At 36.6% G+C, this 25,623-nt stretch overlaps 2 protein-coding genes and 1 non-coding gene across 5 annotated transcripts; 1 reads left to right on the top strand and 2 right to left on the bottom strand.

Moving 5' to 3' along the window:
* Positions 1-225: 225 nt before the first annotated feature.
* On the bottom strand, positions 226-4,053 carry LOC121234885. Its single transcript, XM_041131022.1, has 5 exons — positions 3,378-4,053; positions 2,024-2,109; positions 1,603-1,908; positions 1,368-1,451; positions 226-990 (listed from the first exon to the last, which is right to left on the bottom strand). The coding sequence occupies exons 1-5, from the start codon at positions 3,750-3,752 to the stop codon at positions 534-536; spliced, it is 1,308 nt and encodes a 435-aa protein (XP_040986956.1). The 5' UTR covers positions 3,753-4,053; the 3' UTR covers positions 226-533.
* Positions 4,054-4,918: 865 nt separating this feature from the next.
* On the bottom strand, positions 4,919-13,740 carry LOC121234884 (WEB family protein At5g55860). Of its 3 annotated transcripts, XM_041131021.1 has the most exons (4): positions 13,574-13,740; positions 13,352-13,483; positions 8,296-8,504; positions 4,919-6,927 (listed from the first exon to the last, which is right to left on the bottom strand). In XM_041131021.1, exons 3-4 carry the CDS (start codon positions 8,470-8,472, stop codon positions 5,146-5,148), a joined length of 1,959 nt encoding a protein of 652 aa, XP_040986955.1. In that variant the 5' UTR covers positions 8,473-8,504; positions 13,352-13,483; positions 13,574-13,740; the 3' UTR covers positions 4,919-5,145. The 3 variants fall into 3 exon arrangements, with proteins under 3 accessions (XP_040986955.1, XP_040986953.1, XP_040986954.1); XM_041131019.1 differs by having other exon boundaries at positions 13,352-13,740; XM_041131020.1 differs by having other exon boundaries at positions 8,296-8,501; positions 13,352-13,740.
* Positions 7,617-7,718, top strand: LOC121236279. Its single transcript, XR_005934715.1, has one exon. It is a non-coding gene; the product is annotated as a small nucleolar RNA snoR109 (small nucleolar RNA).
* Positions 13,741-25,623: the final 11,883 nt, after the last annotated feature.

Raw genomic sequence — 25,623 nt, 5'->3', positions numbered from 1 at the left:
ACAAATTATGTTAATCGCTCGAGTAATCCAACTCAGCGTTGTTTGCCTTTTCAGCCCTCCTCACGCTGGACAGCTGAAACAAGCAAGTGCCGGTGACCCTTTTTCAGATGTATATCAGTAGCTTTGGTATTGGTTCGTTTGTCACGTACAAGAAAGCACTCAGACATGCTCTATATGATATTTGTTTAATATTACAAACTGAATATCTCTTGAAAGAAAGTGAAATATCAAAATTTCGAAGATCAGACTAATACACATACTTGCACAAGTTCAAATTTCTGCTTTAGACGTCAAGCAGGCATAAAGAAACAAGGAGACCAGAGAGCGTTTGATTGCCTTTAGGCAACGCTGAGATTCTAAACACAACTCTGATAATTCTCCCACTCTTTACCCTTCTAAATGCAATTATCTTTCTGCAGAGGCCTTACAACATCAAGAGACGTTTGTATATTTTTTACGATTGGACACAACATATGGAAGAGTACACCAAATCCTTGTATCATTAAAACAAAACAACAATTGGATTTAGAGTTTTATCTCAACTGTTTGTAGCAACTATAGGCAATGGCAACTGAAGCCGCAGCACAAACAACAGCAAGAGCTGCAAAGGTATCTTCACGCTCCCAGCTCTCAAACCACGTCGGCATGGCACACACTTTGCGTGTACCAGCACCTTTACCACTTTTGATGCCAGAATTTAGTTTCTCATTGTTCTCGTTTTGGGCTGTCACCTTTGCTGCACCCACATTGGCATCTAGATTATCATCTAGCTTTCCTGGTAATACAGGGTTCTGACAGCAGTAGGAGTCCCCATTTTCTGGGCAACACGCCATTACCTCAACTTGAGATCTACGGGCGACAGTGAGCGTCTCATTCTTAAATGTTTGTGTCAGTTCTTCAATGTTTTGCACAACATTTATCTCTCCATTTAACTGCAGCCTTAGTTCTTGGGATTTCTTTTGTTCTTCTTCTGATAAACCCATCTGACCCCTGACCTCAGCATCAAATATTTCATTAAAGCCAAGCCAACAATACCAATTAAATCGTACTGACACCATACAAAAGCCAGGAGTCTGGATAAACCTATGTATATCTGCTCTAGATTCTACATGGGTAAAGCACCAGTTTAAAATTACCACTTCCTTTTATAATCAACACGAAAAATGTACCTCCAAGCATTCTGATTACAAGAACCAAGGAAGCATGCTATAAGGTCCTATCCTACAGCTAAAAGCAGTATCAAAAGCGGATCAGCTTGCTGTGGTCTGCTTCTAGATTAATGGGGGAAAGAAAACGATGCAATAAATGCAAACTGCCTCAAAAGCAATCCTACAGTTTACCCAAAGCAGAGAGAACGAAAAGATTACCTCCACAACCAATCTACAATTTCTCCTTTCACAATATGCTGCTCAAGCAATACAGGTACATCCTCCGGAGAAACATACCCATACCTACAGATTTTATTTTTTAAAAAACCCATATGGTTCCATTATCAATAAAATGTTTTAATGGAGGACAAAAAACTGTACCTGCTAAGTAACAAATCAAGAAAAAACTGAAAACATTAAATAGTTAAAGCAAATCAATTAACAATCTCCTTACCAGTGCCCAGTGACTTCTCCATGGAGATTTGATCCAAATATGATAATATTTCCTGCATACTCATGCCCCCCAATGTGTGAGCATGGGCTAACAGACACTTTACTTTGAAGACCATGCAATTCTATTCCTTCTTTGAATCTACTGACGAGGGCAGGTCCACAAACTCCACAACGCCGATCCCGGGACCCATGAGAACATACGAAAACATATGAACCCTTTAATGTTTCAGGAGTTCCAGGAAGCCATTCACCATCCCTAACAAGCACTTCCTCAACAAATGTGTCAACATCAAAATGTGTCAATCTCCTGCATTTTTCACTAAATGCCATCACTATTGTTTCTTTTTATCGGTGCTAAATTCAGTATTAAATTTGAGGGGATAGCTGAAAAAAATCTAAATATATGCGAGCAGGTAATTGACCTGTATCTGATCATGTCTGGAAAGATTAGTACATCTCCATTTGATGTCTCAGTACCATCATGTCCCTCACATATTGTCAGGCGAGTCTAAAGAAAAAACAAAGAGACAAGGAGAGAAGGTTAATGTGAGCTGATATTATACATGAAAAGAGATTGGGGAGTCAAGGAAAACAGCAAGCAACATGCATGACACACTATTTTAGGCAGCAAAGCATAAAGCAAATGATGAATACAGTCAAGATAAAGGATAATAAACAAAATTATTCACCGTCTTGAAAGAAACCTTACCATTATTCACCATAATTATACAAAAGACCAATGACCATATAGTCAAATTCAATTTGCCGGCACATTTAACATCATTTCCTGGATCAGGGTACTAAATTGGCAACTAGCAGATGATATATCAAAAAACAAAACCAGTATTCATCCCTCCAAAAACGAATACTGTGGCAAGCAGCCCTGAACTACTCTCCTACATAATTCTTTGAAACAGCACCAGTAGGCCAAGATAGGACAGTTACTACGAAAACATCATGTAACTACTTCACATGAAGTAAAATCTCAAATTCAGTGTCTTTTATTAATAATGAAAGAGGGTGCGACCCAGTACACAGGAAGTATATAAAAGATCCACCTAATTAGAGAGAGGAAGAAGTGCTCGAAATTCATGAAAAGGTCTGTTGATATGTAGGATTAAGATTTTGATATGTTAAGCTTTAGAATGATCAAAAGAGGTGTTGTCCAATTACACAGGGCGAAAGATTCAACTATATGCTTCATTCAGAACCAAACTATATTTTGTAAAACAGCATCAATCATCACCTAGTTTTGAGCTTAAAATCTATTGTAACCCACTTACCATCTTCTAAATCCCACAGAACCCCGACCCTCAACTCCAAAAACATAGAAAATCTGTTGATAACAAAAACCAAAACTAAAAGAAAAGGGAAAGAAAGGAAAAGAACCACAAGATGCTCACTTCAAAATTCTGAAAACGAAACAAATCCACATCATATTCAAACTAATGAATCAAAACACAAACCTCCAAAAGCTACCACAACAAAACCAACCCAAAAAACCACAGAACCCATATCATAAGTGTCGAAATTCGAAATCTAGCAATTACCAAAACTGAGACCAACAACCTTCATATAACCCTAAAACAAAATTAATCCTCAAAACATACAAACCCATTTCAATCCACTAAGCTCGGAACGAGCCCAGAAACAAATAGGCTCCAAATCACGCCTCAAGCAAAAGCAAAACTTTTAAATCCATTAAATAAAAAACCGACCTTCAATAAAACCGAAACTAAAACCCAAAAAATCATACTGAAAGACAGACATACAGACCTCTCTTTTCATATCAGCCTTCCTAGCCATCACAGCGGCGGAGAGCAGCCTGGGCACGCGATCGAACTCGGAGGCCTCGATTCTTGCGGGCCAAACCTGGGGGTTCTTGTAACAGAGGAAGACGTGGCGCTGGTAGAACTCAACGGTTCCGGCGAGTTGACTCGTCCGGAAGTCGGGGCGAGAGAAGCCAACCTCGGCGTCGTTGGTGGAATCCGATAGCAAGCCCTCGTTCTGGAAGCTTCCGGAGGCGCTGCCGATGCGGGAAGTGGGGTCGGTGAGGAAGCTGTCGAATGGGTCGGACACTGCGATTGGGGATGACGAAGACGACGGGTTATTGAATGTCAGAGCCTCATCTCTGTCTCTGTTGCTCGCCATGCCACTCGGGGGAGAGAGGGAGAGAAAGTGGATGTGTCAGTGTGTGCGCGTTTTGAGAATTAAAAGGGACACACAACCGAGATTCGAGAGGGAGAGAGATGGAGAGTATGTGTGTTGTGTTCTGAGAGAGAGAGAGGTTCCAGTGGCATGGGAATTGGGAACGAGGAAGAGGAGCGTGCTAGTGACCAAAGTTTGGACAAGAGGCCACGTGTCATGCAGGGGGAATTTCTCGACTTTTTTTCCTTTGTTTTCTCTATTGCTTTTTCGTTTTCGGTAGAGCTTTCTGGGTCAGTTTTTTACTCAAGCCTAGTCAACTCCTATAAAGTAGTCCTCTACCTTACTGTCGGATACATAACCTGTACATACACTGTACCGATCATTGAATATAGATTTTTTTTTTTTTTTTTTTTTTTATTTAACGAATATAGAAGCTTTTAGGCCACAATGGTTGGTGAGAATGACTACAATGCATTTGACTTTAGATGACTTCAACAAGCTAATTAAGGGCTACAACGATCGATTACAACTTCAACTTGGGTTAGTCAAGGGTCTTCTGGCAGTGGTAACTTATGCAATGTACACAAGTTGACAACATTTTCCTTTTGGCTACGTAATCTGATTATGTGGGTGATCAATTTTTAGGTCTTTTTTCGGATATCTATGTTTATTTCGTCGATCGTTCTCGCTCTTTACTCCAAGAAGGAAATCTCTTGTGCTCTCGAAGACCTCCTTTTAGCGATAGGAGTGGTGCTCCTCGATAGGAACTAGATGATGTACCAACATTTGAAACCGTGTGGTTCTGGCTTCACCTTGGCAAGTGATATCTTAGCCACAAGAATGGGCAAAACATAAAAGTCACTCACCAAAGGAAATTATGTATTCGACAAAGGAAATTGTACAACCATCAGCTTCACGATGCAGAAATCATCGTGCAGGCTGTGCTAAAGGAGGCTTTTGTCCAAACTGGTTATGGAGTCTTGCTTAAACACTGGAGTTCAGACCAAGAGCCACAGCCGCTATTTTCAGAGGGAGCATGTGAATGGCCATCTCTCATTTACATTATGATTGTTGTTGGGCTGCGCACATCTTCCACTGCTGCGTGATTGGTTGCATCATCCAGATAGCTACTAAAAAATGCTGATTGTAACAGAAGTAGAAACTCCACATTTCTAACGGAAAGTTTCTAGTCAATAATCTAATAGCTTGTCTCATATACAGAATCAAACTTCTTAGAAGTCGCTACCAAGCTCATCTTTTGAGAGTTCACTCTTTACTCTCAAAATATACTAGAGCATGACAATTTGATCCCCTTGATCTCAAATATACACACAATCAAACAAGTTCCTCTCTCAATCATTTCTATTCGTACAAAAGGTCTAGTAAAAAGCACAAATCACACAGGTTTCTCGCCAGGCAAGTATGAGGGAGATGCACCCTCAATCTGGTTCTTTCTCCTGCTAAAGATGCTGCTGATATTAGGCAGAAGTACTTTCTTTGAAAACGTTTTCCCCTTCTCCAATTTCTGAGTACGGATAATATTTGCTGGTGGGTTCTGCTTTTGAAGCCTATGGTGGATAGGGGATGATTCTGACGACTTCTCTGTTTCTGCCAAAATCCGAGATGCAGCTTCAGCTGCCTTCTTTTGTTCTCGTTCACGCCACCTCCGGAGCTCTCCCTCCACTGCTTTCTTAGCTGCTTCAGCCATCTCTGCCCTCTTCAAAGCTGCCTCAGTTGCAGCCTTCATATCCTCGATCTCTTTCTGAGTTGCCTCTAACCTCTTGAGGGCCTCATTTTCACTAGCTTTCACAGCTTCGACCTGAGCCATGGCAGCAGCAACTTTCATATCTGATAATGTGTCTGACTCCTCAACTTTACGACTCAAAGACTCGAATTCTTCCCTTGATATTGTGATATTGGCACCAGACTCAGAGGTTGAGGCACGTGCAGCATTCGTTCTCTCAGACAAGTCTTTAATCTGATCAAGGGCCCTTGCCTCTGCTGCTTTTGCTTCTTCGGCTTCTTCCAGAGCAACTCTCAGCTCATTTTCTGCTTCTTCTAATGCAATTTTGGTAGCTTCGGTTTCTTTCTTCAAATTCTCTGCTTTAGTCTTCATCTCTTCTGCTTCTTGCCTTGCACTTTCAGTTTCTAGGGAAAGCTGGTTAAGTGTGGAGACCAGCTCCTCAGAAGTCCCTCTCGCTTTAAATTCATCCACCATGCATGTCTCAAGCTCAGACTTAACTTTCCGGAGCTTGACATGCAAATTCCCAGCAATGGACTCTGTTTCTGCCTCCTTTGCCTTCAACTCAGCATGTTCCTTCTTCACTTTATCCAGTTCTACCTTGAGAGATTCCACCAAGCTTCGCAGGGAGGTTTCCTCTTCTGCAACCTTCTGTAGTGACTCCTTAGCATCATCTAGCTCTGAAGTGACAGTTTTTACAGACTCTAAATCTGAAGCCTTTGCATTTTCCATTTGCTTTTGTAGACCCCCAATTTCATTCACTGTGTCAGCCAGCTGGACTTCAAGATTTCTGGTAATTTCAGGATCCAACTCTTTCTTCAAAGAAAGCAATTTCTTTGCTGATTCTTCCAGGTTAGCATTATATGACTGTCTCTGAACATCCTTTTCAGCAAATATCTTTGCTTGCTCTTGCTGAGCTTCTGAGGTGGCAAGCTGCACTTGCTCAATCGATTCCTGCACAATTGAAATTTCTTTGGAGAGCTCATCAGCCTTCTCCATGTTTGCTTTGGCTGCATCTTTGGCTTCTGCTGCTTGCTTGAAGGAAGCAACTTTTGCTTCTAAGGAAGCATCACGGTCCTGATGGATTCTCCTTAACTCTTGCTTCGCAGCATCAAGTTCAGTAATGATTGTCATGTACTGCTCTCTTGTGCTTTCTAAGTCTTGTTTCCAAGCACCACTAGTTCCAATAGGGTTGTCAGAGTTTGCTTCTTCTAGCTGCTTTGCCTGGTTCTTTGCGGCTTCTGTTGCTTTGATGGCTGATTCCTTGGATTCACTAAGTGAATTCATCTTCTGACTCAAACCCTCAACTGTTGTTTTAGCCTTTTCAAGCTCTACAAGGGCTTGCACTTTTGTAGTTTCAGCATTCTCTAGTTGTTCCTTCAACTTCTTTAGCTCTTTCTGAGCCAGGTGAAGCTGTGTCTCCTTGGCCAGTATTCTCTACAGTTGAATACCGGAAATTGTCATATTTGGAACTCAAAAAGATCAACTGAATAAGGGTCTAAATGATTAAGTAAACCTCTGCAGCATTGAATGGGACCAAAATGTCTAGTAATTGACCATGTTTAAAGATATCACAAGTTAGTCCCTTCAGAAATATATGCTCCTTCTAAATTCAGTATTGACTAGACTCTCACTTCAACCCGTCACTATAGAACCTAAAATAAAGAAGAAATCACCAAGTATCTACAACTAGTAATACACATGGAAAGGTCATTTGTTTTCTCATACTTCACTAAAAAGGCAATTTCCAAAAGAACCATAGATTGAAGTATATGCATTACAGACACAAGAACACATCAACAATTTCAAGTAACACTTTCAGACTCATCGATGCTTCTCATCTTTCATTTTCAATTAGCTAATATGATTGTTGATCAGACAGCCCGAACTGCACCATGCACAATCTCTAGGTCGTGATCCTTTACACTGAGAAACCACGCCCCCCCTCCCTCCCTCTCTCTCTCTCTCTCTCTCTCTCTCTCTCTGATCTTTATAGCTTCACAGGCTACAATGGATTTGGGATTGTTTGATTTTATTGAGTTTTTGTTATTGGGGAAGGGGGGGCTACATGTACCAAGGGAAGGGTGACGATTTGGGTCAGTACCCTTGATCTTGAAATGCCAAAGCGGCTGTAGCCATATCAAATGTCTCAGAGAAGTTAACTGGCCAGTTTTTGTGAGATCTTTCGTTCTCTGTCAACTATTCTGCTTACCGAACTTCTCATATTCTTTTAATTATCAAAAAAATTGTTGATCAATCGACTCTTTTTTAAAAAAGAATTACAACCTCTGCAAGAAAGTGCATAAAGTTTTCTTCCCAAAAAATAAACAAAAGACGTAAAACACACCTTCAATCTAGTACAAAGTACTCTTTCTATCCAAATGAGGAACCCCATCCAACTGAAAAGTGGATAGGGGAGATAAACCTTTAAAGTCATGGGCAACATCCACATAGATAAAAAGTCAATGCATACGTTAGCCACTTGGTACACATTTAAAACTCACATCAAATAACCCTTGACTGTGTAGTCACTAACTAAAGAATGCTAACACAATCAAGGAGAAGAGTGGCTTTTAATAGCACATCTACAACCGACACTAAGCCAAGACAACCTAAAAAGAAAAAGGAAAAAAACTATATTCTATATTTTTTTGTAAACAAAACGCACAATCACATGCAATATCGTCAACTTCCCTAATACTCGTGGATGACAAGTAAATATTATTTAATTCATTCAAATAAAATCCGTACTGACCCCATAGATATACTTTTATAACACTAGGAGAATAGAACCAGAACAAATACCTCTGCAGAATGAGGTTTTGCCTTTTTAATGGCAGGTTTTTCCCCCGAGAAAGCGCCTTCACCAAATAGGGTAACAGCATCTTTAACGGATTGAAATGGTGCACTGGTGTCTATCTCTCCCACCTCTGCTTTAGGATTAGGAGAGCTGGTAGCATGTTGACGGTCTTTTGCAACCATACTGCTTTCTATACTTCTGTGAATCCCACCTGCTGAAAACAATTGAAAATTGTTAAGTTGAACTCATTTAAAGAATGCAGAAGAAAGAATGATCACAAGAAGTTGATAGCACATCAAACATGTCTCAACAAGCAGAAGGTGAATTTCAACCCAAAAATCATTACCATCTGTATTCATAAATAAATTTACTGCCACATTTAAGGGTTAAAAGGGGAAAGAAAGAAAAAAAGGGAGGGGAAGACAAATATCCTCACATGTGAAGATCATACAACTCTTGATAAAGCAGGATCTAACAATTCACCAAGCAACTTTATTTCAAAGAAACCACTCTCCAACTTGAATTGGCTGTGCTCATCTTCCTTGAGTATATCTAAATGCAAAAAAAAAAAAAAAAAAAAGGGTACTCACCTTTGTCTCCAACCCATTTTTTTTTTTTTTTTGCAAGTATACAAAATATACTTATCAAAAGGACATGCAACCCATTTCCCATCACAAGGACATCCATTTACAAATTAATAGCCACTAGTTGAGATGAACTAGCGCTGACAACAAGAATCTGGGCATATGATTTTAGAAAAAAGATTGGAGACCCAATCATTCACACATCCTCAAAATTTGAAGATATGTAGCTTGGATGAACCAAGCCTACACAAGTGCAGAGAAGTACCCACAATTTCCCCACCAGGACTTGCCCCAAATCAAGAGTAGCCAGCTGGGGACAAATCAATCCTCATTCAAATATGGGTTTTCAGGAATGAATGATCCCCTTCAAATAGGTTAAGTGCAGTGGCTCAACATATGATTAATCAGGCATCCCTTTACGGAATCAATTAATAAGGCAAGCATTCCAGACCCATCAACCAAAACCCTTCACGAAAACTCCCAATCTAACTTGAGATAAACTAAACACTTCACGACAAGCTATCATTTCAACGTTAAATATTTACGAGGCGTCAAAAGACAGAACTAAATCAAAACTGTCTGATGACTCTGATCTCATCCAGAAACATCATATCAAGACTTCCCGAACTCAATAACACTACCAAACAATGGACCAAGAAAGAACACCTTTCTCCCAAAACCTGAAACGATGTGGACTCAACTTTGAAGCCAGTTATAGATAACTGAGAAAATAAGACTAACTTTACTAATATCATTCTGTTAAAAAAAACCCATTTTTGGTCTAGGTACTCATTGATGCCATCTTCACAACTATAAAGCTAACAAATGCACCTATCAATTTCTTGAACTCTTGGCATGAGTTTCTTAACAAAAAAGCATGAAGAATTTTTTTTTTTATAAGTAAAAATATTATATATATATATATATATATCAATAGGAGTAACCAAGTACACTGCACATATACAAGAAAACACCTAATCCATACTAGAGAGCTCCTAAAGACCCAAAAAAACTGGTGAAAAACTACCCAAAATACACCAAGCCTGAATTGGAATAAAAACACACCTCCCCAACCCCAGCCTCTTATTTCCCGTAAAGACTAATACTCCACCCGAAAGTCCCTCTACGAGAACGTCTTCATATGCCCTCCCTTTAGTCTTCCCTCGACTTGAGCTACCACCCTTAGCGTCGTAGTTGATTGTCCAAGAAAGACGTTTTAACTCCCTGTTTTTCTTAAAACTTGATTTGATTTCAAGCAAGTGGCTCGCCTCAATCGCAGTGAAATAGTGCTTTAAATTGGTCTTCACATCCTCCATGTGAGCGCCCCACGATATTCTGAATCTCGTTAACCTAATGCAGAACCCAATCCGATGGTGAACCCGCTATATTTTTTATCGGAGGGAGAGAAACCAGGGGAACAACATTATCCCCAGACACAGTACCCAACTGCACTCCCGACCCTAGACATTCCTCCGCACAAGGCACCAACGACAAACTCATAATTTCCTCCCCACCATATCCTGCATTCAAATCCCGAACCTCCTCAACAGCTATATGGTTGCTGTCCATTGTTGTTATCACCATTAAAGGTTCCTCCCTTCCATCGACGAGGACATTGCTTGTATGTGCTCCACCCTCTGACGATCCTTTCTATACCACTTTGTCAGACCCTACTGCTCCCTCAGAAAGCATAGAACAGGTAGGGGAATCACTACCTTCTATTACCCCATTTTCATCTTCTAAAAGAGCTTCGTTAGTTGATCTTCCAAAGTACTCAAGACCCTGGAAGGACCCCCATCTTCATCTGGAAGTGGACCCTAGAAAAAAGTACCAAACCCATTAGCAACTAGTGATTGAGAGCAGTCAGATGACAAGCTACCGATGTCCTAAGTAACACCGGCATGAACAATGATGCCGGCATCCAACGACCCTATCTATGATGACATCGAAACGCCCTTTGTCGATGCACTTAAGGCCTTCAAACCTGTAGGATCTACCCCCTCGCCCCCCTTTGTCCGTTTTCGACCCACCACCCAAACCCACGACTAGGTCCAACCCCTTATCCACTTCTCCCAAAACCCTGACAGCCTTTGTCTCCTACAAGTGTCTTACCCTTTCCTTTCGCCGCGAAACTATTCTCGGCTGGACTACCCGCCAGTGACCTCAACACTGAAGCGTACAAGGCACCTTTGACAGAGGAAGCCCTTGCCACTGTCTTTCCATCAACAAACTCCCCTCTATTTGCATGCTTCAAAATAGCGGCTTTGGACCCAGTAACGCTTCAAATGGACTGCAGAAAATCTTTCCATCCAATGTCATTTGCACCTTCCGGAATCACCAACAAACATTTCCTCCTTCCATTCTAGAATTCTGAGGGTTGCAAAAAGTTGCCCCTTGTGTTAATATGATGTTGAATGATGAGAACTCCATTACCCATCCTTAGCTCCTTGAAGAATCCTTCATGACAGTTGAGTTCTAAACTCTATCCCCTTAGCCACCCACAAAGCTTCCGTCCCACCTAAACACATGAACTTAGCCATCCTTTTACTACGTTTAGAGATGCGAAAGCTATTTCCTCCCTCTTTCGTAAAAACAAAAGTTTTTTATTCCACTTCAACCACCTCTCACCTTCCATCTGAGATGAATCGACGTCGTGCTTCGTCATCTTCTGATCCCAAGTCATGTGATCATCTCCCAGAATAATCTCGTTTCGTCATCTCAAGGATTATACGAATAAAAAGTAGAATCAGAAACCAGATCTGTGCCGACGAAAGTGTAGCTCAAAATCCCAGTCGTCGAAGGGGGACCAACGTCAGAGGGCCCTCAAAGCAGTCGCTAGAGCCTGTCGGTCAAGTCTATGGCGGTGGCTGTAGCGGATGGACATGTTCGACGATCAATGTCGCCTCCGAGAAAGACAGAGAAAGAATCTTGCGAAAATCCAGGTCGCTGGAGCCAGGACCTACGCCAGACAGCCCTCATCGAAGTCACCGGGGCCAGTCGGCCTTGTTTGTGCCGGTGGTGAGGTCTCACTCGCCGGTCTAGGGTGGGTGAAGGGTGGCGGCGGGTCTTCTCTCTCTGTAGGGTTTTTTTGCATGAAGAATATACAAAGGGAAAAGAAATCCACAGAGATAAAAAATAAAAAACTCACAATCTAGCATGCAAAAGACTAGACAATACGTGCATCTCCCGACAAAGTACCAACCATGTTGCATTAAACTCACTCTATGTACCATGATAGAATCACTTTTGTAAGACCTCTAATTTCAAACTACTGGTATAAACTCAAGGTGTACAAATGGTGTCCCCTAGACCAGCAATCCTCATCAAAATTACCAAATAAAGTATGGCATCACAACTTTTTTTGATAGGTAAGTATGGCATCACAACTACCTTTAACAAACTTTACAAACTCCTAAATTTCTATTCGCTCACCAAATGCTTCATCAGTATGAGGTTCAGCCCAACTTCTTATAGTGCAGAACAGAAATGGTGGCAACGAGAATCCAATACAAGTACAAGGAAGTTGATGGACCTTGCATCTAGCATCCTAAATCGACCATCAAACAGTAGCATGCAATTTGTTACCCTTGTGTATCAGCATAAAACAGATAAAAAAAACCTTAAATAGTAATTCTAAACATCCAAATCAGAACGCTTCTAGCACTACAGAAAAGCACATCAACTACAAAGAAAGAAGTGATAAAAGATATTTGGATGCCAACAAAGAAAATTTTAAAAAATCCACTAAACTAAACTTTTTATCAGCCATCTGAGAACATATACCACGAGAATAGTAAGGAAAAGGCAAATATAAATATATTGTACCCTTGTATCAGAAGTCGATAACTTGAAAGGAAAGAAGACTGGCGGGCATCATTTTAGCTACAAGATAAAGTGTCAATCATTGGGAAGCTATTTCACCATCCCTTTTCCAAGACCCTTTCAAAAGAAGTCCGGGAATCTCATGCGAAACTATCACACTCCATATAAAACTTGCAGCCCATATACTTATCTGACTCCTAACCCAGAGTAAAATAACTCTAAAATTTATACAACGCATTTCAGTTGCTCATTGCTTTTAACACAAGTTTCCAAGACTATGTCACGCGTTTATATAGAGCAAGGGAACGACGTTTTATGACAAATATACCATATTAATCACTAGCTCTTCAATAATCTTTTTTTTTTTTTTTTTTCACAAGTAATCCGATATTTTATTAAAAAAGGCAAAAGGCTCTTTCAGTAATATTCAACTTCCCAATTTCAATTATTTAGAATGTAGGAAACAAAAAAGAAAAATGCGAAAATTGAAAATTAGCTGAAAAGCAGCCAAAAAGGAGACAGAACAAAAAGAACAAGAACTGAAAATGATTGATAGCCAAACAAAAATGAGCCGAGAGAGAGAGAGAGAGAGAGAGAGAGAGAGAGAGCTTAAAAGGCGAATAAAAATTAAAAGAACAAAGAACAAGTTTCTTACCCAGAAACCCTAATCAAACCTAGAAAACATCCAAGGGTCAAGATAGAAAATAGCCACTCTTCATAGCCACCGCACCACCAAACGATGTTCCAATCAGAGACCGTCTTCCTTCGATCATCTTCTCCGATCTTCCTACTTCACACAAAGGTATAAGTATATATATTGAATTTCAACACCCAGACAACAAAGCCCACCAAGAAAATTCGTCGACTGTGCAAGAACCTTTGGGAGAATTGGTCGAAAATTATCCCTGACAAGAGAGTGCGGAATATGAGATTAAAATATACAGATAATTAATCTATAGGTTTTGAATTTGAAATGGTTTCCGAGAGAATGGAAACGTTGACAGAGAGAGAGGGGAGAGAGAGAGCTGTTGGAGACAAATTTTATATCAGCATGTCAGTGTGAGAGAAGGGGGGAAGTTGCCTCAGAATATGGTGCGACGTTGATTCCGTGTATTCTTGCAGTGCGTGCTTCGAATGTTGTACATATTTCACATGTTTGTCATCGAGTCTAGATTGAGAGGCTAGTTGTCTCCTCTGTACAACAATAATGAGCGATGAAGTTGAACTGTGTATACGAATAAAATGTAGTGGGAATCTGGACCGAGTTTTTTTTTTTTTTTTTTTTTTTTTTATTGAAGAGTGGTGGGGGGGCCAATGGGAGGGTCGACACGTCAGCAGGTGGCACCGTCCAATACAACTCTGACCGTGGACGATGAGCGAAAGGAAAGAAAGAAACAATAGGCGGCAGTGGGCGTTTGCTTTGGTTTTAGACTTTTTAATTAAATTGCCATTTGGGATGGAAAAAGGAATAGCGACTCCAATTCATGGCCATGGCCCCGGGGTTAAAAAAAATATCGGAAAATCGGACCGATCTGGTTCGAAATCGGTTTCCATAACGGTAAAATTGGCTAAAACCGGTTCAGTTCTCGTTCTATTATGCTTTTTAAGCCAGTTCTATATAATATATATTTTAAATTATTTTTTTAATATTATATATAATATTTTTTTATATATAATATACATAATAATATAAATTAATTTAAAAATAAACTGAAATTGTAAAACTTTAAATTGAAATTGATAAATCACATTAATTGAAAAAAAACCCTAAATATCAAAAGATTTGAATTTATATACTAAAATTGTAAATAAGATCACTAAAATATTATTTACTAAATAAAAAAAAGAAAATCACTCAAATATTATTACCAAATTTTTATGACCTAATAAATTATCAATATATTATTTTTGATAAGTACATAATACATTAATAAATTAATAATACTAATATACATTATATACTAATATAAATTATAATTTACATTTTATGACCTAATACTAATAGTCTAATAATGTATTACTATGAGTAATATACTTTAAGTCTATATATAAATTAGTTTATATACTTTAAAAACAAAAAATAAGATCGAACCGGACCGGAACGGATAAAAACTAGATGTACCGGTTTAGGAGGTAATTGGTGAATAATCAGTTTTTGAAAATGAAAAACCAGTACGTACCGATTCAGTTCTAAATTTTGTTCAAAACCAGATCGATTACATCCATAATAGACCTTTTACCTTTTTCATATATCTCTCATGCCTCGTTTTGGATGTTTTTTTTATTGTGAGCCAAATTGAAATGAATTGTGTTTTTTATAAATAGTAATCAATTAAGATGATGGGGTTAATTTTGTGAGGTTTATTTAAGATGAATTTAGATATATTTGAATATTAAGATGAGTTTAGATGTATTTATAGAAAGTTAAAAAAAGTTATAAATCTCACGTGTAAATACATGTTGAATTGAAAAAAAGTTATGAGTTTCACATGTAAATAAATTTTAAATTAAGATAAATTTAATAATTTAAAAATTTAATATTTAGATATTAGATTTAGCTTAAAATTAGATTAAATTGAATTGATATCGTTTAGTCTAAATTCTAAACGGCCCGAGTCGTACGCAATGAGGCGAACATCACTTTCTATCTTCCTAGTGATAACGTTTTACGTGGGTCTTGGATCAACCTTTGATGCATCTCTATCTTCGTTACACCGGCCCGGATCTTCAATATTTATTTATTGTTTTTATTAAGAGATATAGGCCTCATCATGTACATACTTATTTTATATTTTTATTTCTTTCATTAAAACCTTCATATTCAAATAGTTAAGTCAAACATATTTTTAAACGAACATAAACTTGAAAATTTTGAAAAAGATGTAATTGACTTCCACGGTTTGGTGGTTTGATGTACGCTGTATTTATAACGAGAAAGGATAGCCTTACTATCTCTTTACAATTTTTTAATAAAATAGTGGGATGGTAAAACTATCATTGCTCATGTATAATAGGGGCTGCTACATCCACGAAAGATGCTTCACGGACAAGGCAAAAATCCTTTTTTTTTTTTTCCTTTATTTTACACATTTTTTAAATCATTTAAACAACTTTTTAAATAAAAATCATAAACTCATTAAAAGACAATTCTCTAATCGTTAAGTTAAAAAAAATAGTGAGGATCGTCAAAAATACTCTCGTGAAAGTGACATTTTCCTTTATAACAAGCATTTTGTCAAGAGCTCAAGATTTTGAGCTGCGTTTAGACGTTAAAAATGAGTTGAGTTGAGTTGAGATAATAAAATATTATTAAAATATTATTTTTTAATATTATTAATATTTTTAAATTTAAAAAATTTAAATTATTTATTATATTTTATATTAAAATTTTAAAAAATTATAATAATAAGTTAAAATGGGTTAAATTATGTTTAGATTACAAACGTACCCATCTTTACTAATTCAAAGTTTACTCACGCACTCGCTCGAGGAAGTTTCCGTTTGACTTGCTCTGTTGTTTTTGGATTGCTCTTATGTTTATCTTAACTTCTCGTAGGTTTTGAATTGTTCTTGACTTACTCTTGAACTCATGTTGTGGTACAATATGGACTCGAAGTTTTCCCAATAATTTCTTACATTAATGAAAGAGAAATTATAGTTAAAATTGTGTGAATGTACAAGTGCAGCATAATTATTTTTAAAAAAATAAATAAATACGAGATTCATATGAAAAAATTAATTTTTTTAATAGTGAATCTCATTTTTTCAAAACAACTGCATGTCACTTGCGTACTGCACGACTGTATATAACCTTACTCTTGATAAAAATATATAAGATTCTTGCATTTCATGGAGTGTAATTATTTTCAATAATCGGGCTTCGTGGCTAACCGGCCAATATACACACACACATATATATATATATAAATAGGGTAATGATATTTTTATACTTCATTCACTAGTACCTCTTTACTATTCAAATATTTTTTTCCTTTTGTTCTTTCAATTTGGATTAAAAATCTCATAACATGACATTCTTGCATAATCTAAAAGAAAATAAATTCAATCAACTAACGTAATCGTATAAATTAGTTAAAAATAAATTCAGTTATATAAAAATTGATCTTATTTTACTCAATCAATTTTTTTAAAATTGAATTTATTTTTAATTAATTTACACGATTACGTTAGTCGATTGAATTTATGTTCTTCTAGATTATACAAAAAGGTCATTTACTGAGATTTTTAATCTAGATTTAAAGAGAAAAGGGAAAAAAATAGCTTGATAGTAAAGCAATAGTAAAGAAAGCATGAGTAATGATACATGTATAACTATTTTTATAATTTTTTATACAACTATATTTTAAAATGTAGATATTTATGTAAAATAATATTATTTTTATAAGTTACTTTACCAAAATGCGCCTTATTTAAAATATTGTTGTACAAAAGATTATAAATAATGTTGTGTCAAAGATTGTAAAAAATGTTGTGTCTATCATTTTCCAAGGGTATCATTACCCATAGATATTGATGAGTGTGCCCCTAGTGCATTTTCAGCTTTTTCAAAATATTTTTTAAATATATTTAAATATTTAAAAAAATACATTCACGAGTAGATAATTTCTTAACCATTAAAAAAATAAAAACATATGAGCGCTCAAATTAAAAAGACAATTTAGGAAACTACTTAAATGCTAATATGCCCAATGAGTTTGTCCCCCTCATTTTGATAATTCATGTATTTAATTTTTTTTATTTAATGGTTAAGAAAGTGACTTTTAAGGTATTGATATATTTTTTTTATTTTTTAAAAATATTTAAAAATGTTAAGAAAATATGAGAAATAAAAAAAAAATTAAAATATGAAATTTATGCTAGTTGGCATGTCCAATAGTCAAAGTTAGGCGGCCTAGCACTATATATTCATATATATATATAGAGAGAGAGAGAGAGAGAGGAAGTGCTAGGGCCACCAAGAGGTGTCCCGACACTTCCTACCGATAAGTGCATTTTGCACTTTTTAATTTTGTATGTTTTTATCAAGCATTTTTTAAATCACTTTAGCCATTTAAAAAAATCACAAACTCATTAAAAAATACTTTCTTAACTATTAAGTAAAAAAGAATAAAAATCAATAGAATTTGTTGAAAGAATTCATCGATGGCTTTACCATTTATATATATATTCTTTAGAAACTCAAGAAAACTATGATCGACAAAAATTTAAGATTTTTAAATTCAAAATTAGTTTTTAAGAAATTTTGAAAAGACTTGAAAATAAAAAACCTAAAGAGATTATATATATATATATATATATATATATATATATATATATATAATGGACGCCACTGAGTCATGAGACTCTTATGAGTGATGCCTTTTTGGTTTAGAAAACGTCAATCCATGCAAACGCAACTCTATGAGAAGCCGATTCATTAGATATTCACAGACATACAAGCATATGAAAAGCCGATTCGGAAGAATCATCACGATTTTTGGTGTCTGGCCTTCATGACATAATTGTCACGTCCTATTGCATTAAACTCACAAAAGCATGACCCCGGCGGTTTACAAAAGCTGCTAGCTAGCTACTAATTAAATTTGAAGTTCATTTTATTTATTGAATAATTCTCTTCCTGAAATTATAATAAATCTTCTTGTAGATAGAGCGTGAATGAGATACATGCTACGTACTGATCTATTGATCAATGACAGAATTTATAATTACATTCAAATATTATTATTATATTTTGATATGAATCCGTGAGAAATGAAATCTCTTGAACCCACAATCAATTTGAAAAATCTCCAAGAAAGCCAAAAATCAAGTCAAGGATGGAGAATCTAGACCCGATGAGAACCCGTTTCAAGAACCTAGATTATATTAAAATCTAGACCCGTTGAAGAACCCGTCTCAAGAACCCAGATTATAAAGGAGGAACGCTACAAAGGTTGTGATTTACGTTTGATAAGTTCAAGAGTTCAATCAAGAATAAGAGGAGAAAACTCAACTCACAAATAAAATTCAATATTGTCTGCCCTCTCAAATGAGGCTACAAAGAGTTTTTAAACCCAAACCTATTCAAAACCCTAGCTAAAATAAAGCCCATTTTTCCCAAAATTACCCTTGATGAACAGTACTGGCTACAGTACCCGCGGCTACAATAACCCCAACAATAAATTGATGAAACCCTAGTTTCTAAAATGTAACTTTCCAAATAAGCCCTTGGCCAAAATACAAGGCCTTCCCAAAAATATAGTTCATAAGAAATAAGACATGTGAGCCAAGCATTTTCAATCCTACTTATTTTAAACTAGTAAAATAAATCATTTAACCAAATTAGAAGCCTCCAATAACAATAGGCCGTATCTCTAAGTCATGTCTTCTACAGCATGAATAAAGTGGATCAAAGCTGGTTCTTCTTCTTTCAGACCCATCTTCAGTGTTGGGCTCTTGCTGGCTTCATCCCAAGTGGATTGTACCAATCCTTGCATTGCTTCCTTGATCTTCTTGGCCCTTGATCTTATAATTGATCCATCTGGAATTTGCAAATGATCTTTAAGAGTAGGCCCACCTTTGTTCCTATCATATTTCTTTATAATGCTTTCTCATATCTTTATAATATATTACACAATAATATTATAAAATGAGGATATTTTTATAAGATATTTTATAAAAATACCCTTCATTTAAAATATAATTATATAAAGTATTGTAAAAAATATTGTGTATAAATCATTTTCGTAGGCATGGGATTTGTCTGATAGTTTTTTCTCTCTCAATGTCTCTGTCTCCCTCTTTCACCACCATATTTGAAACTTCTGTTTGCTCTCTCTTTTTCTGCAGAAAAAAATTCACGCCATTGTTCTTTCTAAAATTCTCCGCTGCTCTATCTTTTTCTCTCTCTTCTACTGAAAAGGCTAAATCACAATTGTGCTTTATAAAGTTCTCCCTCCATTCTCTCTTTCTTTCTTTCTCCTACCAAAAAGGCTAAATTACAACAGCGAAATCCAGTCGTATGTAAGTTCTCGTTCGAAGTCTAATGTTTTTTATTAAGTTTTTGTGTTTTCTTCGATTCTCTCCTTTGGTACGTTTAAATTGGAGCATGACAGTTTCCCTTTCATAGAGTAACAGTATATATTGTAAGGGACTAGATATTAATTACTCATGTAAAGTGAACCACTTCGAGGGGGCTCTTTCCTCCAATACACTTGTTGGCTAAATTTTCTGATGCCATTTCATTGATAGTACGATTATTTAAATACAAGCTGGAAATAACTAACAACGTCATGCAAAGCTAAAATCAAGCAAAATACTAACAACCCACAAACAAAGGAGCCCACTGCTGGAATTACTAAAGACTCAAGCTTATTAACAACTCCACTAACTAACAGACTCGACCTTATTAACAAGTACTCAACTAATCCCATAAGACTCGGACAACAACTACTAGCTAATACCCACTCTACTCAGGCTTCCATCAACGAGACCACATGGATAACCCAGCAGTAACCCCAACGTACAGCCCAACCCCATAACACACACACACACACACACATATATATATATATAGTTAAGCTTCTGTTTGCGCTCTCTCTCTCTCTCTCTCTCTCTCTCTCTCTCTGTCTGGAAAAAATCCATGCCATTGTGCTTTGGTAAAGTTCTCCCTCTTGCCCTGTCTGACTCTGTTAATGTATATTCCATGATATCATTGGCAACCACATTAGCTTCCACCAAATTACTATGAAAGACCTTCAAACTCTAAAGTCTGAAGTCATTCTGTGAATATTCAATGCTAAACTTTTCAAACCTCTGCGTTTTCCAGTAGGCATTGACAGCCGGACCCAAAATATTTATTTCTCCGAAACTCTCTGCACTTTGTTCTGGTATTGCTCCTTTTTCTTTTCTGCACGTTTGTTTTACTTTTAAGATATGCCAGTTTTACCACGAAATTCCATTTATTTTGTTTAATTGATATCCTTCTCTCTCTATTAGAGAGAGTGATAAGAGATTTGAATAGTAAACTGAGATGAAATGAATTAAAATGAAAATTAAATAAAATATTATTAGAATATTATTTTTTAATATTATTATTGTTTCGAGATTTGAAAAAGTTGAATTATTTATTATATTTTGTAGGGCTGAAAACCAACTTGGTCGGTGTGATTTCGGTGCAAAACCGACGATTTTGGAAAGGCTTAGAATCGGCTAAACTGACCGATTGGGAAGAGAAAACCGGTAGCCTCGGTCTCGACATGAATTGGTGCGGTTTGTCGGTCTACCGTCAGCATCTCTTTGAAGGAGGAAAGGAGCGGTAGACTGTGCCGTTGGTGGGAAGAAGTAAACCTGCAGAGGAGAAAATCAGAGAGAAGAAGAAGAAGATAGGGGAAGAAGAAGAAGAAGGGAGGTTCTTAATCACAACAAGCCATCATTTGCTATGTTACATTCTTTACAACAAATTATACGTTTTACATTAAAGAGTCTCCCGCCCATAACATCTTTCATAACAAAGCCTCATAGCCACAACAATAAACTAAGTTACAACTGCAGCCTCACTTCCTCATTGCCCAATGGCATTGGTAGTATGACAGTACTACACTGTGTTCCAACAATATCGTCGACGTTAGCACCAAGTTGAGCTTTCAATACTTCACCATGCTGTGATTCATAATCAAATATTTAAAAAGATTGACAATTAAACAGTTAAATAAATATGGAGGAAAACAACGTCCCTAAGATAAGTTGTCTAGAATTTTTTTCATAACATTTTAATTTATTAAAAAAACAGATAAATGATTTGGCTGAGACAGTTTCAAGCTTCTACCTCTTATCAGGGACTAAATTCCACCGAACTGTGTAAATTAATACTAATACTTTTTTTAAGAAGACAAAGCCCCATAAGTTCTATTGAAATAATACTAATAGTAAGTTTAAGGGACTGGTATGAATAAATATTTGTTATTAGAATGAAAGTTCATTAAATTTCATTGGGATTATGTTTATTTTGTCCACCAGTGGGTATTATACTTGAAACCTATCTCTTATATTGGCATAGGAGATATTATCTCGGCTTGGATATTGTCAACTGTTTTTCAAATAAGTATCTTTCATGTCCTGTTCCAAAGCTCCTGCTGTTAGCAAGAATAGACAAACTGGACAAGATCTCTACTTTTAACTTGTTTTATGAATTTATTGAATTTTAACAGGACAATAATACATTGTCATGCATAGTTATGACACTTTCATCAAAAGAAGGAAAGAACAAAAGGGGGAGGGGTTGGGGATTTTTCTCTTTGATTGTACATGACACATTCACAAATCTAACTGATGAACGGTACGATGACTAGCATGAAACTGAATATCTTATGTGTTGAGTACACTACAATTAGCCCAAAACACAGGTTTTTATGCTTTCAATAATAGCTGCAAACATGATTTAGATGATACTTTAAAGGCAGGTCCCATGTTTAAATTGTACCAACCTTTGTTTAATTGCTTTTAATGGCTTCAAATGGATCACCTTCAAGATCCATATAAGATTACAGTATAACCTCTATGTCAAGACTAAAACTATGGCAGTATAGGTGATATCCATACCAGAATGATGAATCAAAGAGAATCTGCCCCAATCCAATTCAAACAATTGAGCATGTAACATATTTCACTTGACCACGGAAAACAACCCCACCCACCTTTGATAGTTTCGTCGAAAGCAACGAAAACAACCCCCACCCACCATCCATCTCTAGTAATAATAAAAGATCGTAGGATCTTTGTTGCTAATCCAAATCGGCCAGTCACCTCCAGCTTCCAAATTGCAGAGAAAAAAAAATCCAATCTTTCTATATAGAGCTATGAAATAAATACATTACTTTGTATTTAAGGAAAACCCAAACAAAGAGGACAAAGTTGGGCCTTATAAAATCTGTCATGTTCGTGATATATAAGAACTCAGCCATGTACAAACAAACACAAACACATCCAAGAAAGAAGAGAAAACTTGTAAAATAAGTGTAAAAATAACCCAGCCATGTACATCGAGAGAGAAAAAAATCTGGGTATGACTTTGTTCGGTCGGTTGTCTTCATCGGCAGCGCCAGACGGTGCTGGACGTAGTCCAAGTTTGAAAAATGTGACCTCAACGCCACGAGTGAAGGTGGGCGGAGGGAGAACGCAAAGGAGGGGAAAAATTCGAAATGGGGGATGATTTGGGATAGAGATCAGGTAAAAGCCATAAAACGTGTATTTCACTTTTTGGAGAAAAAAAAATGAGTATTTCTATTCATAAACTCCAAGCACCACAATTTTTTACTTATTTATTTATTTTTTTGGTTTTATTATTCTTAAAAAAAATTAAATTATTCTACTTATCATTCATATTCTACACATTTGGTAAGAGAAAAAAATTAAAAAAAATTACAAAAAAGATAGTGTATGGTGTATGAAGTTTATGAATAGAATTTTTCAAAAAAATTAAGCAAAAAGCCACATCATCCATGGAGTGTGGTGTAGGAGAAGAACGGCAGATGAGTAGAATATCTCTAACGTTCTTGTAATTGTAATTAATGCAGATTTCGTGCTTGCGGTTTTCTGGGTTTGTGATTGACCCACTAAGAATTTAAATAAAGGCTAGTCCGGTCGATCTATATTTCCATTGTATATTGAAGCTGTGAACTTGAAGGGGTTTGAAGGAATTAATAGGCTTTGTATTCGATCAAAGACTTGTAGATCATAGAAGAATTGGGCAGAGTTGACTTTTAAGGATTTGTATTTTGATGTTACTATAGTAAGACTTGAAGATGATCGGAAGGACAAATATGGGACGTGCGTATCCGGTACTCTTTGTTAACTATGATAATACACAACAAAGCCTCCAATTCAGGAAGTTGGGTTGTGGATGGATTGGACTGCTTTGATCCTGTTATTCGGATACCTGAGAAGGTGAAGAGATCAAGGATTTGAATTCAAAGTATCATGTTGCTGTTACGGCAACCGATCGATACACCTTATAGCCAATGGCAGTGTCGGATTATGTACTACTGCATGGTATAAGAAGGTAAAAGACATGCCTGGATCTGACATGGGAAAGTTTACCCGAGTTTTGCATACTGGTAGTAGTCCAGACAAGTTGATGGAGGAGATTCCAACTTTTGTGGTTGATCCTCTTATTCCAGTGGGCTTGGATCGGGTGAGGCAGAGGATTTCTCTTAGGCTCTTATGTTATTGGAATGAGAAATAAAGGATGGTTTGATTTTGGGTTGATTTTATATTATACTTGTCTTCCGAGTTTGATATAAGGTTTATTGCAAGAATTTATGACTTTTTTGTCACATAATAACCATATGATTTCGTAGAAACTTCAGATTATATGGAAGAAAACAAATACCACTTTTTTATTTTTTTTTGTTAACTTAAAAAAACTTTTGCGCTGTATATGCGGTTCAGACTCTGTCTTTGAAGAATTAATTTTGTGACAGGATACGTTGTTATGAGATGATGATGTATTCTTATTTAGAAGATTTTATTTTATTTTGATATTTTTTTGGATGAATTGCTACTATAATCTATTTATGTGAAAAGATTTTACTTTCTTGAAGTTTTTTTTTTTTTTCCTCCAACTAGTCGCTACATGCAAGGTAGGGCTGTACAAGAAACTGGAGAATTGACTGGGATTGATCCAGACCGGCTCTGGAGCTTGGAACCGGCATAGAACCGGTCGGCCAGTGGTTGAATTTGTCAAAAACCGATGTCCAGTAGTTCGGTCCCGATTTGATCCTGGGCCGGATCGCTGAACCAACCGAACTGATAAAATGTTTTTTTTTTTAAATTATACATATATAAAACGACGCCGTTTCACTTAAGTAAGTGAAACAACGTCGTTTTAAGACTTAAGTGTTTGAAAAAAATAAAATAAAAGCTAAACGATGTCATTTGCCTCTAGGATTTAAAATCCCAACATATTTTCTTCCTCGTTTCTCCTTCTTCTTCCTCCTCATATCTCACGCCACCCCCTCCTCTCTCTCTATCTCTCTCTCTCATCGAGGCTTCACACGTAGCGATAAGGTCACCTTCGTCGCAACCGAAGACGCCGACGAACAGACCATAGTTATGTTGAGACTGATATCGACGATTTTCTCCTCCTTTATCAACCGATTTTGGTCGAGACTTATATCATTTTAAGGGATCGGTGCGGTTTCGATTTTGGATCCCTATGTTTTCGATTTTCACCCCTATTAGGGACGGAGCCTTGCACGCAACCCATTTACTAGTACTTAAACGTACATAGATCAAGTTGTAGCTTGAAACGTCAAATCCTAATCGTTTAATAGAAAAATAACTCTTAGGTTAGTTTGGAGTTTATCTCATTTGATCATCACTATAACTTTCTTAAATTTATATATAAAATATAATAAATAATTTAATTTTTTAAATTTTAATTTAATTTTTTTAAAATTTTAAAATAATAATATTATTAAAAAATAATATTTTAATAATATTTTATTCAACTTTTAATTTTTATTTAAAATCATCCTATCTTATCTCAACTACCGATCCAGCACTTTATAATCGCAATCATGCATTTATTTATTGTTATCGGCGGTCCAAATGGTAGGGAGCTGAGATAAGATGACGAGGTCCAACGGCCCGATCTTTCTTCCTTTTTATCTCCTCAAATATTATTGAATGGCAGTGGCCTGCAGCATGCAGTGATCAGCCGGTTCCAGGATAACACCGATGATGTTACTTGTCGACACCGATCGATATTGAATCTGAGGCATCAATATATATAATTATGATCATAAAATTGAGTCATTTGTTGACTTGTTTTGTGCCTACTGTCGTACTGAGGGCCCGACACATGATCAGCCTAGCCAGCCAGCCAGCAAAGCCCCACTTGTGAGTTCGATCACAAGCATTACTGTA

Source organism: Juglans microcarpa x Juglans regia, chromosome 6D, assembly GCF_004785595.1.
Source record: "Juglans microcarpa x Juglans regia isolate MS1-56 chromosome 6D, Jm3101_v1.0, whole genome shotgun sequence".
NCBI classification, from domain to species: Eukaryota; Viridiplantae; Streptophyta; class Magnoliopsida; order Fagales; family Juglandaceae; genus Juglans; species Juglans microcarpa x Juglans regia.
This window is presented reverse-complemented; position numbering and strand designations above follow the sequence as displayed.

What these genes read in the sequence shown, in the direction of transcription:
- LOC121234884 (XM_041131019.1), bottom strand. Translation starts at nt 8,472, where the DNA reads ATGGTTGCAAAAGACCGTCAACATGCTACCAGCTCTCCTAATCCTAAA. An exon ending in CAAAACCTCATTCTGCAGAG is followed by an intron (nt 6,928 to 8,295) that starts GTATTTGTTCTG and finishes ATTCAACTGTAG; the next exon opens with AGAATACTGGCCAAGGAGAC.
- LOC121234885 (XM_041131022.1), bottom strand. Translation starts at nt 3,752, where the DNA reads ATGGCGAGCAACAGAGACAGAGATGAGGCTCTGACATTCAATAACCCG. An exon ending in GGAGAAGTCACTGGGCACTG is followed by an intron (nt 1,452 to 1,602) that starts GTAAGGAGATTG and finishes TAAAATCTGTAG; the next exon opens with GTATGGGTATGTTTCTCCGG. An exon ending in ATTGTAGATTGGTTGTGGAG is followed by an intron (nt 991 to 1,367) that starts GTAATCTTTTCG and finishes TGCTGAGGTCAG; the next exon opens with GGGTCAGATGGGTTTATCAG.